Raw genomic sequence first — 13,997 nt, forward strand, 5'->3', positions numbered from 1 at the left:
CTATTAAGTAAGATTAATACTTTTGCAAACATTCAAAATGTACTGACAAGAAGAGCTTACACATTTATCATACGTATAGGAATATTGGAAACATATTTATAAGGTAAGATTATATCAGCGGCGGGCGGTGCGCGCGCGGCTCGCGTGCATAAAAAATAAAAACAAACCATAAAACCAGTTGTATTGTTCTTCTACGGCGGACGACCTCCGTCGACCACTGTGATAAGAACGGCCATTTCTATCGATTTTCCAACACGTGTGTCATTTGAACAATGAAACATTTACATGGAATTATAAATCGCCAATTGAAGAGTGATCTAATGGCCATAATTACTGGAGTTCAATTATCAGGCCGGATGAAATTGTAATAATATTCTTTACACAGCCAAAGACATTGTAAGTATATAAGATACTTCGACTTACACACGTTAAGGTTTATAGTCTAAGGTACACAGTTTCATGTTCGAAAAGTCCACAAGTTTCACGACGTGGGAAAATTTAAGTGTGGGATTAAACGTTTTTTTTTCCTAATGCAAATACATTAATTACTGAAACTATAGGTAATTCATTATCACGGACATGTCTGATACTAATTCTAGTCAAAATGAGAATAACATTCATAATACTAGGTAATATGCGATTCCTTGGCAACGAAAAGACATGAGGGTGATACATTTACATTAAGATGTTGTAAGCACGTTTTAGGTCACTTGCACAACTAGTTTATACATGTAAAAAACCACAAAAAGGTTTTTTACATCTATAAACTAGTTGTAGTAGTATACACATGTAGGATGCATATCTTAGACTTCAAACGCTCCATAGTGATGTGCACATTACTAGCGCGACAATCATAACAAAAAATGAATGAAACAACTCCCACGATTCGACCTGTGTAGAAAGCGATATTCTTCTGTCTCTGTATTCGAGTTAGTAAAAAAAACTATCAACGTCGCGAAGCAGCACGTCACGAAACGATACCCAAATCATTGCGTTTGAGCAGTGAAAGTGAACAAAAACCAAAGAGCAATTGATACGGTTAGACAACTATGTAGTGCATTTGCATTTCAGTTCCCATTGAACAAGCCAATAAAATAATTGTAACTGTACTTTTTATTCCAAATGCGTGTCCTTTCAGTTTCCGTATGCATGATTTGTTCTACAGGAATAAATTAATGGCAGCGTCATGGCATTATGAAGTTTCACCTTTGTCGCTATCATATTCCGTTTCAAATAGTTAAACACACAATCACCATTACATTGTATTAGATCACGCACTCTTAATAAGCCCACCACGAAAATATAGACGTATTGAATGTCCGAAAAATACAAAACAACTGTGGCGATATGTAATATAATTTTATCTGAAACAATTAAATTATTTATCTTTGACTCCTAATCAAACGGAATTTAGGTAGGCATTGTGATTTAAAGATAAAATGAACATCGTATATAACACGCATTAACACGAGCAGCACAGTATTTAAAGTTTTAAGATAATTTTTCATACAGTACATTAGATTACTAATTATAAAATAGATTAAAGTCTTAAAGTAACTGTTTGAAACTTAGCTGTTATTTTAACTAGCTTCTATAATAAAAGTAAGATAAGATAACGGAAATTTGAATCGGATCTGTAGTGCACATAATGTTTAACTTAAGTGGGTTAATTTGTCTTCCCGAGAAAATCTCCGTGATTTCAAGTTATGCGCGTAAAAACTCACAGGAACCGAGTGCAAAACAAGCAACAAAGTGTCGGTGCGAATGTATTTGTTTGTTTGAAAGTCCCCGGATTTATTCTGCACAATAGCATTGTTGACATCTTTGAACACAACACGAACGGTTTTCAGAACGTTTCACACAAAACGAACATATTCGCACAAAAGTAACAACGACTGTATGACGTTACATACCTGTATTTAATATATTTACCGGACTGCCTTATGTTCATTTACAATAACAACGTAATTTGGGTTTTCTACGGTATTTTATTGAGTCATCTCTGTACAAAATTTAACACTGGTTTTAAGATCAAATGCTTGATGCTTTTTAAAACGTACGTATGGGATAAATAAAAGTATGTTGAATTTAATTGCAGTCCCCAATAATCATATCAAGCTGAAATATGTGTTCGAGATTTCGGAATTTAATGCTTAGAGTTTGTGTCTAAGAACTAGTCTTATTACACATTAATACTTAAACTTTAAACGCCTCGAATTCAAACTTTATTAATATTTCAATATCGTTATGATGTTAGGAAATATAACAAAACTCCAAGCTACTTAAAGTTACAACGATAGAGATTTTATTCCATTATATCATATAGTAGATAACTACTCATTCATGTACAAGGTATTTCAATTTCATATAATGAGTAGCAGACATAATATCTAATATTCAATGCAGCGTATCAAACCGATCACGGCAAGGTGTGTCCGTGACCTACGAGTCTCTATTGATACTGTGTGCTCTAGAATTATAATAGAGTAGCAATGTTTAATAACAAGAAGTGACTATGTTCATAAAGTAAATAGGCCATTAAAATTTTAAATTATGAATTTATGAAAGTATTTTTATTCACATAGTCACGTAATCCGTCTCTTTTCAACTGCAAGGTATAGGAGGACCAAAACATCTAATAAGCTGGTGTAGGTACTTTATTTTATTCCATATTTTTATGGGATGAAGAAAACCTTTGTGTAACAGTATCGAGCATAATTTTGCTTGTTTTTAAAGAATATAGTACTACTATAGTAATACTTCCATATATTCTTAAAATCAGGTTGCTGAAACTCATCAACAGACATTTGTCTGCATTTACACATTAGGGAAATTTTAGACTGCCGCGCACAAAAACTAGTACAAGGAAACAATTAGGTACTTGGAAGTCCAAATTATGATGAGACCGTTTTATTGATTTGACTTTAAGTGTTTACGGAAGAATTAATAATCAATTGCCGGATTACATGAAAAACAAAGCCAATAATTAAGATATACTTAAAAGCATTTACATTTGACTGACATTTTCCTGCGAACTTAATGCTTATGTTTTGACGTGGATGAGTGTAGAAATAACAGTAACCGTAGACATAACATGTATTACACCAACAACCCCATAACTATTTAAATCTGATCACAGATCTTCCCTTAAAATGACAAGGATCAAAGGTTTAGTGCACTATTATGACGAATTACGTTCCCATCACAAAATGATATAGACAAATACGATTTTGTCTGAAACAACAAGTTCAGTGTTTGATGATGGCAGCTAAAGCGGTAGGCGCACAAAATTCATATCACTGGACTTTAACAGCATACATGTGTTACATAGGAACAAACAATATGACTTTATGATTGTGCAACCAGAGTAACCCTCAAGGTTGATCAGTGAAACCGACACCGCCACGTCCGTGTATCTTGCCTCACCACCCGCCGCTGCTTCCCGCCTTCTCACTGGCGCGTTCCAGTGCTCGTACTTAATTGTTTCATTTTACTTCACAACTACTTTTCGTAACAGCATATATTGACACATACTTAATATACAAGCTTCATGTTATTCTACCTACAATTGCAAAGTGATCGGTTTAAGTGTATCGCCATCAGCCTATTAGCGGCCGATTGCTAGGCATGGGTCAGAGTTAGACAGATTTAGGCCATAGTCGTCCACATAGTCCACATAGGCCACAGTCCACCGCGTTGCCCAAGTGCCAAGTGAAAACTAACTTAAGCTTCACACACTTTTTCGAACAATTTTTTGGACAATTCACAGACGTGGAACTTTCCTCACGATATTTTGATGTGAAACATCTATAGCCGCACGTAAAACCGATTTCTGGCGTGGCGACGCATGCCGTGCACGCTATACATTGTCACAGTAATACCGTCCTCAGAGGCAACATCGAATATAACTATTACCGAAGTCACTGATTAAACGAATTAAGTAGTCACGATTTGAAATAAATTCGTAAATTTTTGTATTTAACCCATCTTTACCCATCGTTGCGTAAACGCAACATTTTATGTTTGATTTTTTTCGGTATTAAAAATAGGGCAGTAAATCTCTGAGATCTTATCCAGTCTGTAAAAGAAAACCTGAAATACAGGTTATTATTATTTGGACACTTAATTTAATAAAAATTATATTTTATTTTTTATTTTGAAAAACAGCGAATTGAGTCTTCTCCAGACAGACAATTTCATTAAATCATAAAAAATATTAATTAAAATAAATTTGAACTTTTTACACTAAACAAATATTTAACAATCCTTTATTTATGAGTTTAATAATTCTGTTGAACAAGAAGACCTATATATATAGTGTAACTTAGACTTCCACAAAATGTTGCGTGTATGTAACGTTGGGAGATTTATTGAATGTTTGTTATTGTAATGCCGCGACCCATTGATGCTAGAGATTTATAGTAAACAATGATTTCTTGGAGCTCATGTGACACAAACGCTTTTGTTTCATCAGTTAGTTACTTGTTGAACTTCAAGTTCTCTGGTTTACGTAGTAACCCACACAGAAGTGAATTTGTACAATATGGCTTATAAAAAAGCATTGTCATCACAAGAAATTATGGCCGTGTTGGAAGAAGAGGAAGATTTACAAAATGCTAACCAAATTGATGCTGTATACATCCCTCCACCGGTTGACAATCTTACAGACGAAGAAGACCTAGATGATGATATGTTGGGTGGTTTCGACAGCACTCTGCCCACCGACATCGCTGGAACGTACGAAATCCATACTGACTTACCCACTGAGTCTGAAAATATGCTAGACCAGACCAGTCCGTCAACTTCAAGAAAATCGAAAAGGCCAAAGAAGTCACCAAAATGTATTCCAGACTGGAAAATGGGTCATCCGACATATATAAACTTTCCTATAAGTGATGAAACCGTTATAAAACAAAATATTGAACAACGTGTAGGCGGAAAAACACCTTTTGAAGTATTTTCCTTATTTTTCAGTGATGAAGTTTGGGAACAGATTGTAAACTTCTCAAAAAAATATGCTTGTGACCATAATGGACATTTATTCACACTTACGGTAGCAGAACTCAAAAGATTTTTTGGTATATTATTCCTGACCGGTTATCATTCTCTGCCTTCAACAAAACTGTACTGGTCTAAAGATGAAGACAAAAATGTACCGATTGTAAGAAAGTGTATGAGTCGAAACAAATTCGACTGTATAAAGGAAAATATTCACTTATGTGACAACGCTGACTTGGACAAAAATGATAAATTTGCCAAATTGCGTCCTATTTTCAATGTCATCAACAAAAAGAACATGCAGTTTGGGATATTTTCACATAACTTGTCAATTGACGAAGAAATGGTGCCGTATTTTGGACGTCATGGTTGCAAAACGTTCATCAAAGGAAAGCCTGTTAGATTCGGATTCAAGCTTTGGTGTTTATGCCGTGCAAGTGGCTACTTGTATCAGTTTATTCCATATGGTGGCAAAAGTAGTAATGTCACTAGAAGTGACTTGGGTTTGGGAGAAAATACTGTTTTAGATCTGTTGTCCCTAATTGAAGATCCTTGTAAACATCGCGTATTTTTTGATAATTTTTTTTCTTCATATAAACTATTTTGCATCCTAAAAGAGAAAGGTTACTTTGCTACCGGTACTATCAAAGAAAATCGTACAATGAACAAAACTTTGAAAGCTACGAAAATTCTCAGTAAAAAAGAGAGAGGGTCATTCAATTATTGTTTTGACAAACAAAATGAAGTGCTGTTGGTTCGATGGAATGACAATTCTGTGGTAACTGTAGCTACTAATAATGGCAAAGTAGAACCATTGGTTACTGCAAGACGTTACGACAGAAAAAATAAAAAGATGATGAATGTGCAACAGCCTCAAGTAATAGCAGATTATAATAAAAATATGGGAGGAGTTGATCTTCATGATAATGGAATAGCCAACTACAGAATTCGAGTAAGAGGGAAGAAGTGGTGGTGGCCACTTTTCATCAATTTGATTGACAGCGTTTTGGTGAATTCGTGGAAAATTTACAATATGGTAAATGAACAGACCTTGAGTCAATTAGATTTCAAATCTTACGTTGCTGTAACTTTGATGAAAAGTGAAGAAGCACAGTTAGCCACACATTCTAATTCTTTGAATGTTTCAAATACAAATATGGGAAGACCATCCAAGAACGCATTGCCTACTAATATTCGCTATGATAATGTTGGTCATGTCATAGAAGAACATGAAAATAAGCGTCGAAGAAGATGCCGACAATGTAAAAGTACAACAATTTACATGTGTAAAAAATGTCAGGTGCATCTCCATGCTGATTGTTTTAAAATGTTCCACTCCCGTTAGTAATTGAGTGTCCATCCGTATAAGTAAGTTGCGAGTTGAGAGTAAGTTTTAAAGTTCACTAATCCCAACGTTGCATAAACGCAACATTTTGTGGAATTTAAACGGAGGTATCAATATTTTTTCTGACTATGATTTTCTTCTTTTGAATGTATACGTAACTAATATAAATAATAAAATTTAAAAAAAACCTTTTATTTCAACCCTTGGGAATTAATGGGTTAATGAAAATAAATGTTTATTCAATAAATAGTCATCGTTATCTGGAAAAAAATCGTAATATTTTATTTTATCATTATGACATATTTAGTTCCTATCACAATATGTTCTTTTCTGCATATTACTTTAACAAAATAATGTCGATGTTTCACATCTGCCAGGCGTCCCGTGACGGCTCACAGTTTTTTTCTTTACCGTTGTAGCAAGCGATACTAATTAATTTCTTATACGTACAAAACTTCAATCTTCAACTTTAAAAATCAGAAGCGCGTGCTTGAGTATCGAACTTCGGTATCTCAGATTGAAAGCCCGAGTTTCAACCACTGGGCCATCAGTACGCGATTATATTTAAGCGTATCGGCTGTCCTAATTGTATTCACCGTGAGGATCAAGGAAGTGTGTATAAAAATAAAATCACGAACGGACGAGACGAGACGTCGAAAATTCCAATCACAGCCGCTTCCGATTGGATGCGAACAGTTTTTGTGGTCACCTTCACGGCTCACTTCCTGAGCCGACTTCCAATCGCCAAACTGCGGAGAGGAAGACGTCGTCGGTGCAGCGACCGACCGCGGAGCGCAAATGTAGCCTTGGACGCGAGCTCCCTGCATTCTAATCGGACGGCCTTGCGGAAGCGCGTGCCTCGGACTCGGTCTCGTAACACGCACCTCGACCGGCGCCTTATCAAGACACAAGACATCCGATCTCTTGATAGGAGAGTCTATAGAGTACTTTGTTCTTTCCCTGGACTAACGTGACGACAAACGTCCGTTTTTAATAGTAATCGACCTATCGAATGTTATGCCCATCACAGATCCGACTATCTATCAACATCCGACTAATTTTAGTCCTATTCTTTTTTTTTTCAAATCCTAGTCCTAGTCTGTCGTTAGAGGTTGTGTCGTGCTAATTCAACCATTAAACCTTAAGAAGACGTGTTGTTTATCGTCAGCCTATTTCTGTTTGCATACTAATAGACATTCAAAAATTTCCTCTTATAACGATAGGAGTTAGTCATAAATAATCGTCCTCGGCAAATAAATAGAATCTTTATACAAAGTTCAGAATTTATGGCTATTTTATATGGATACGCTTTTACTTTTTGTTGATAATCAGAATGAGATAAAAATCACGATTTATTACGTTTAAACAGGATAACGACAATTTACAATTACGAAACCAGTTATTATTGACTGGAAAGAAAGCTTAACACATTCCAAATGTCTACCAGATAATACATTACATGTAAGTACAAAGCAAAGAGTTAACAACGTCCATCGTTATTAGTCATTGGAAATGATTAGCACAAAACTGTGGTTCGCCGCGGGCCGTGAGGTTGTAACCAGTTTTACACGCTGAACGGGTCGGGCTTTGGTTAAGTAGACCGATGTGACTAGTTGCATAGAGGCATACCGATGTGTCCAAAATATTTAAACATATACGGCCAACCCTGGACCCCTCTACGTCTTAAAGTTATGTTAGTTAGAGTGTACTACTTACGGCATAGTATTCAGCTTCATGTAGTTGTCTAGAGGCAAGTGATCCGAGCTTTTATTATTGACAGTTGTTGCCGATAATCGCCGTGCAGTGCGCATCCAGCTGCCCCTTTGTCTTCTGAACCCCTTATCATTTTTAAGCAACTGAAGATGTCGTTTAACAATGTCATGCCATTTCCATTTTACTGTAGCTGGTGAGTCACTCGCCGCATCTTCTTTACATATTTGTAACCCGTCACTAAACCGTCTCATATTCTGCAGATAGAGCTCATTAGATTTTGGCGGAAGGCTTCTCCTTCGTTCATCAGCAACGATTCCGCTATCTTGAGAGTTTTGTTCAGCTATCCATTTCGAAATAAAATCATTTTTATCACAGACATGAGCAATCACTGGCTCTTCTTTGGGTGATGGAGGTATCCAATCCAGGCTCACCCACTGACTAGATTTTGGCTTAGACTTAAAAATTACATCTACGTCATCATCGCAGTCCGACGAGCCGATCGAACAGACAGAAGTTTTTTTTCTTCTAAATCGCGAACGCACAATAGGCTTAGATGCTGATATGGAATCGGGACTTGTACCGAATTCTGTAACTTCCTCTTTTCTAACATCCTGTAAACTCTTAATCGTTTCAATGTTAACATAAGAGTTATCGGAGCACGAAGAGTCTACACTAAACCTACTTCTTTGTATCGGCTTTGATCTTATATTTACTTCGTCGTTACAAATTTCACCCATTCCGCAACCAATTTCTCGCTCGTTTGTTAATGATATTCTCCTCTCATTGGACTTCTCATTTTCCATTTCTATAATCTTAGCCATACTAGGAAAATTATTTTCTTTGCTAATTCTACTAAATTTTTGAGATCCTTCTCTTTCAAAATCTCCATTGCTAGTAATCGTAGAAAATGAATTATCTTCATTCAACTGAATTATCCTCGTTATTCTTTGTGGTATTTCATGATCTTCTACAGATATTTGTGAAGATAAATTATCATTTTCGAATTCTATTATTCTAGTAATTTTTTGAGGAATCTCCCTATCAGATTCCGACCTTTTTATTTCGGAACTAAAATCGTCTAATTCTATTATTCTGGTAATCCTTTGAGGACTATTTTCTCCACACGATTCCGGGAACGAAATTTTTCTAACACTATCTTTTTCAGTACTCTGTCGAATATCGTTAGGTACTATAGTGTTTCTACAATTGCCATCTGAATGACGTCTAATTGCTGGAGGCGATTTACGCCTTTCGAAAATTACCTTTTCCTCCAATGAGTTACTTCGACTTTTCGCTTTCTGTAGCGCACTTTCGGAGAGGAAAACACACGGAACCTCCACTTGCATTGACATCTTGCGACGTCTGGTATTGTTTTCCTTTTCTTTATTGATGTCATTGTCATTGTTGTCGGGCACAGCCGTATGAGGCAGGATAATGGGTGTCCCCGCCACCATACGTAAGAAGTCCGTAACGGCCGCTATATGTGCACCGGTAACGGCTCCTTGCAACTTAACGCCGGACACTTGGTGAGGAACAAGTTGATTATCGCGCATACACCATACTACGGGCAGAGCCCCTTCCGACACCATCGTCGTATTGTACTTATGAAAGCCTACAATAAATAATAGTTTTAGTTCAGAGTCATGTAAATGATCACCTAAATAAGTTAAGTCACTGCCTGTTTTCCGGGCTACAGCCTACACTTTTAAAACAAAAAATGTTGTAATATTCGAACACATAAGTTTGTAGTCGGTCGGGCGACATAGCGCGAACGCGGCGCGGTTACAAGCAAAGCGGAGCGCGGCGTGCGTGCGCGTCCGGGCGCAGCGGAGGTCGCGAGAGATAAGGCGGTGAGAGTCGCACGCGCACCGCCGCCGCCCGCGCTGCCCCGCCACCGCTCCACACCATCTCCTTCGATCATACATCAATTTTCATCTGATGCACTCCGCCGGCGAATTATGTAACGGTTTGGATGACCCATTAAACCGTTAAACACTTTTCCGGATTTCATTTGTTTTCGACATAAGGCACTGCAGTTATAAAACAGTAACAGATGAACTCTTGTAACCTGCATTTTGTAGAGCAGTTATGCGCTTGCCTATTTTATATACGCTAATTTGTGAGGTCAAAATACTGAAATTGAAGTTTAAACGTAGATGACATACTTTATAAAAAATAAGAAAAAATCTCACATTATTTACATAAAATATGCAAGTATGTATACGTAAAGTTTTAGCTTCAGTGACGCAACACTATCGAAGAGTTAAAATTAGTAAAACATTCGCCTACCGCGGACGTCGTTTATTGTCGTGGAACGATTAACAGCAATTTAGATTCTCCGTGAACCATTACTGATTACAATTTATTGGCATTTAATCTATTAAATGTGCGGATGAATTTTAATTGTGCATGTCATATAACTCTTTGTATTGAGTGTGGCTGTTGGCTGAGGTGTTATTATGGGCGTAAGTTATCTCGTGGGTCATCCCGTCGGGTACAGTTAGTTTTGTTAGTTAGGCTTTTGTGTTGGCCCTATTCGTGTCAGGGCGGTCCATCACTCGGCCGTCGAGCCAATGCAATACCGCAAGCTTTGTGCACAGCAACTACAGCAACTGAATGCACGCCAGCGGATACTTCGTTTGCCACTATAACGGAAATGCGCCAGACACCTTTTAATCTCGTCGTCTACCATTAATTCTAATTTTTATACAACAATGCGAATCTGAAATAGCCGTGGAACAATTCAATTGTTACGACACGGCTAATAATAACGGCGACATTCTATGAATCTAAATTTAGGTTGTCGTTTTTATTTTCTGACATTCAAATAAATATTTACTTGAATGTCAGAGAATTAGATCGTATAATAACGTTTATATTTATGCAAAGCAATACAATTGCTCTTGGATTTTCGGATTTCGTAATGTATGCATTTATAGACAGTGATTCATACTGATAGAATTCAAGATTTAAACAATTCATACGAATGTTAAGAAAGTTATTGACAATTATTGACTTTTGATCGGGGAGATATTTACCTACTTTTGCAAGAATTGGAGGTAGCTCGTGATATAAATGCAGTTAATTTCTTATTTAATTGCTGACAAACGAACAAAGATCTAATTGTTTAAATGTACAGATAGAGGTAATAGATTAAAGTAGACGTAACAAGATAATGCACTGGAAAAATATCAATTAGTAGTTATGCCCGACCTCGGACGATAATTGACTTTAGACAATCATGGTTAGAACGAGGTTTTAATTAATAACTGATACAGATTAAGGCAAACGAAACTAGATGAAATGATATAAAAGGCAACTGTAGATAGATCTCCTATTTATATATAGCCAATAGAAAGTGTGTTATAGTATTTAACATAGTAACTATAAAGTACAATAAATAATTACGTTTAATATTCCGTATATAAATATTCGCAATATTTATATACGGAAAATTAAACGTAGCACAAAACGTCAAGTAGTAAAACGTCAACGTTATTAAATATATTACACCGTATTTAGCGCTACTATAGGTATGGGTACTTGTTAATCAACACTTCTACGTAAAATCTGAGAAGGTTTTGAATAACTTCCTCAGGATTAGAGATGGGCAGAGGGTTTAAACCCATCGGGAATAAACCGGGTTTTTACCCGGTCGTTGGGAAGAAATAGGGTTTAAACCCGAAAATGGGTTTTTATTCGGGTATTTACTATTTTCATGCATATCTATCCTTTTTTAAGCGCAATTATTACTTTGATGATGATACTGTACTAAATATGCACTGTAAAAAAACATTTACAGCGCCAAAATGCCATTTTATCACGCCATTATAGAAGCAGACTTAAGTAAGAAGCCAATCAGCCTATGCTTTTGATGCAAATTTCAAACAATGTCCACGTCCCGTTGTTATTCTAGAATATAATATCCTCTGGCGGCTATAACAACATATACTAAAAATAAAAAACATCAAAATAAATGGAAGACGCAATACAAGGACCCGCTATTTTTCGGCATATTTCGCTTTATCTATATACGTGGACAGTTCAAATTTTCACAAGATATTTACGTCTATGATTGCTATGAAAAAATATATGACAATTGGGTGGTACGGAACCCTCGTTGTATGTTTCCTTGATAAAAAGTAGTATTTGTCGTCCTCTGACTACAGTATACAAAATATTTATTATAGCGTGAAATTTTTAAATGAGCCTTCAGGACCAAATCCTAAACTATAAGGATCAGCTAAAAAAGCTGAAGAGACTATGCGATGATGAAATAATACAGGGTGTGATTTTTTTTTAAATGAACTCGTTCTATTCCCGGATTTTCAAAAAATCTAATCATGCAGTTTTAATTTTTCTCACAATTGGCCTCGTAACTCATTTCAGTTTTTTTTTTCAAACATCTATGAAAAAATGACACTTTGGTATTTTAGACAAATATAACGACACCTTAACTGCCAAAAAGTATCTAAACAGATGCGAATGTATTTACAAACATACAAAATATGCGCGAAAAACATAATCCTTCTGTGGCAGTCGGGTTAAAAAGTAGGTAAAACCTCAAAAATAAAACATTAAAAAATGTAAAAACTTCTAGTATATCTGTTCAATAAATATTTGAACTATTTTAAAAACTGTCTACAGATTTTATGGAATCATTTTTAAATACCCAAATAAATACCCTGTGGGAGGGTATAAACGGGTATTTATCGGGTTTAAACCCAGTACTGGGTTTAAACCGGGTGTTTTGCCCATCTCTACTCAGGATGCATTCTGCATGGCAGACGCAAACTTATGTTTTCCCAGCAAGCTTAAAACAAACAAGAAAAGTGGAGACCTAAACGGTAGCACTACCTAAATCATATATTTTGTGATCGTCGTGTAGATTTTTTCAACTTAAATAGAAAACGAACGTGCAGCCTCCTGATAGTAGTCTCTGCCGCCCATGGATATCAATAACCCATAGGCCTCTAACCGTCAGATAAACTGCAACTCTGTTTGCAACTTCATTTACATAAAAAGCAATTGACAAAACAACTTAAGCGATTGGATAGCCAATAGACAACGTATAGTGTACGTACTAAACGCAACTATATGCACAAATGCCAATCAACAGTTAGGCCTGGCGCCGCCGCAGCTTGTGATGCGCCACCCGTATCTGGGACAGACAAATCAGGTATTAATTATCCATACAACGCCTAATCAACCTTTCTGTAGGTCAGCGTTGACGAATTGCGCCTTGAGAGGTTACCGGAACTTGATCGATGTGTTTACACCTCAAACTGTACAGGACTTTTTACGTAACAGGAAAATAACATTTATGTATTCCTCAAAAAATATGAGTAATTAATTCTTTGAAGTAAGTTAACTTTTACGTCAATTTTAGTGTACACAAAATTTTTGAACATGGCACTTTAAAACTTGTTGGCTTGAATGTGTCAGAAGTAGCAATTATGCGCGGTTACCAAAATGCCCATTATCAGTCCATGGTCATCTCGAACTAATCCTAAATATTTAATCTCGGTCACAGGTTCATTGATATTCCTAAAGACGAAGGTAAAAGAAAGGGTCGACCAGTTTGACGGATGTATTTTTCCTGACGACCATAGCTTGATCACTTCTGCCACAAGAAAAATGTTAGGCATAGTTATTTTTCTAAAGATTTGTAAATAATTTTTGACGATCTTAATGCAGAATACTTTTATTTACAATTTAATTTATACTTTGTGGGTGCCAATAACAACTTAATAACATGTCATTTTTTTTCTTGTTACCTAATTCCATCTAATTAAAAACAATATACATGTTTACTACAGTATTCGAAAGTACGAAATTGTTTTTTTCAACGATGACTAATGATTGACGGAAACTAGTATACTGGTTAAATCAATCATAAACAGTGAAATACACATATTTATTGGTTAGGTAATGGTCGTAT

At 36.1% G+C, this 13,997-nt stretch overlaps 1 protein-coding gene across 2 annotated transcripts in view; it reads right to left on the reverse strand.

The window, feature by feature from the left end:
- Nucleotides 1–13,997, reverse strand: part of Src42A (Tyrosine-protein kinase Src42A) — an 82,043-nt gene that overhangs the window by 41,517 nt on the left and 26,529 nt on the right. Inside the window, exon 1 of one of the 2 annotated variants that reach the window (XM_073086802.1) lies at nucleotides 8,060–9,870. The exons of the other annotated variant lie outside the window; for it this stretch is intronic. Within the exon in view, the coding sequence (XP_072942903.1) occupies nucleotides 8,060–9,645 (1,586 nt within the window). The 5' untranslated portion in view covers nucleotides 9,646–9,870. Of the gene's footprint in view, nucleotides 1–8,059; nucleotides 9,871–13,997 lie in introns of those variants that run through there. 2 annotated transcript variants of the gene reach the window in all.

The sequence above is a fragment of the Epargyreus clarus genome, unplaced genomic scaffold (assembly GCF_041222505.1).
Source record: "Epargyreus clarus isolate Ecla_fem2 unplaced genomic scaffold, WU_Ecla_fem_2.2 ptg000024l, whole genome shotgun sequence".
Taxonomy (NCBI): domain Eukaryota; kingdom Metazoa; phylum Arthropoda; class Insecta; order Lepidoptera; family Hesperiidae; genus Epargyreus; species Epargyreus clarus.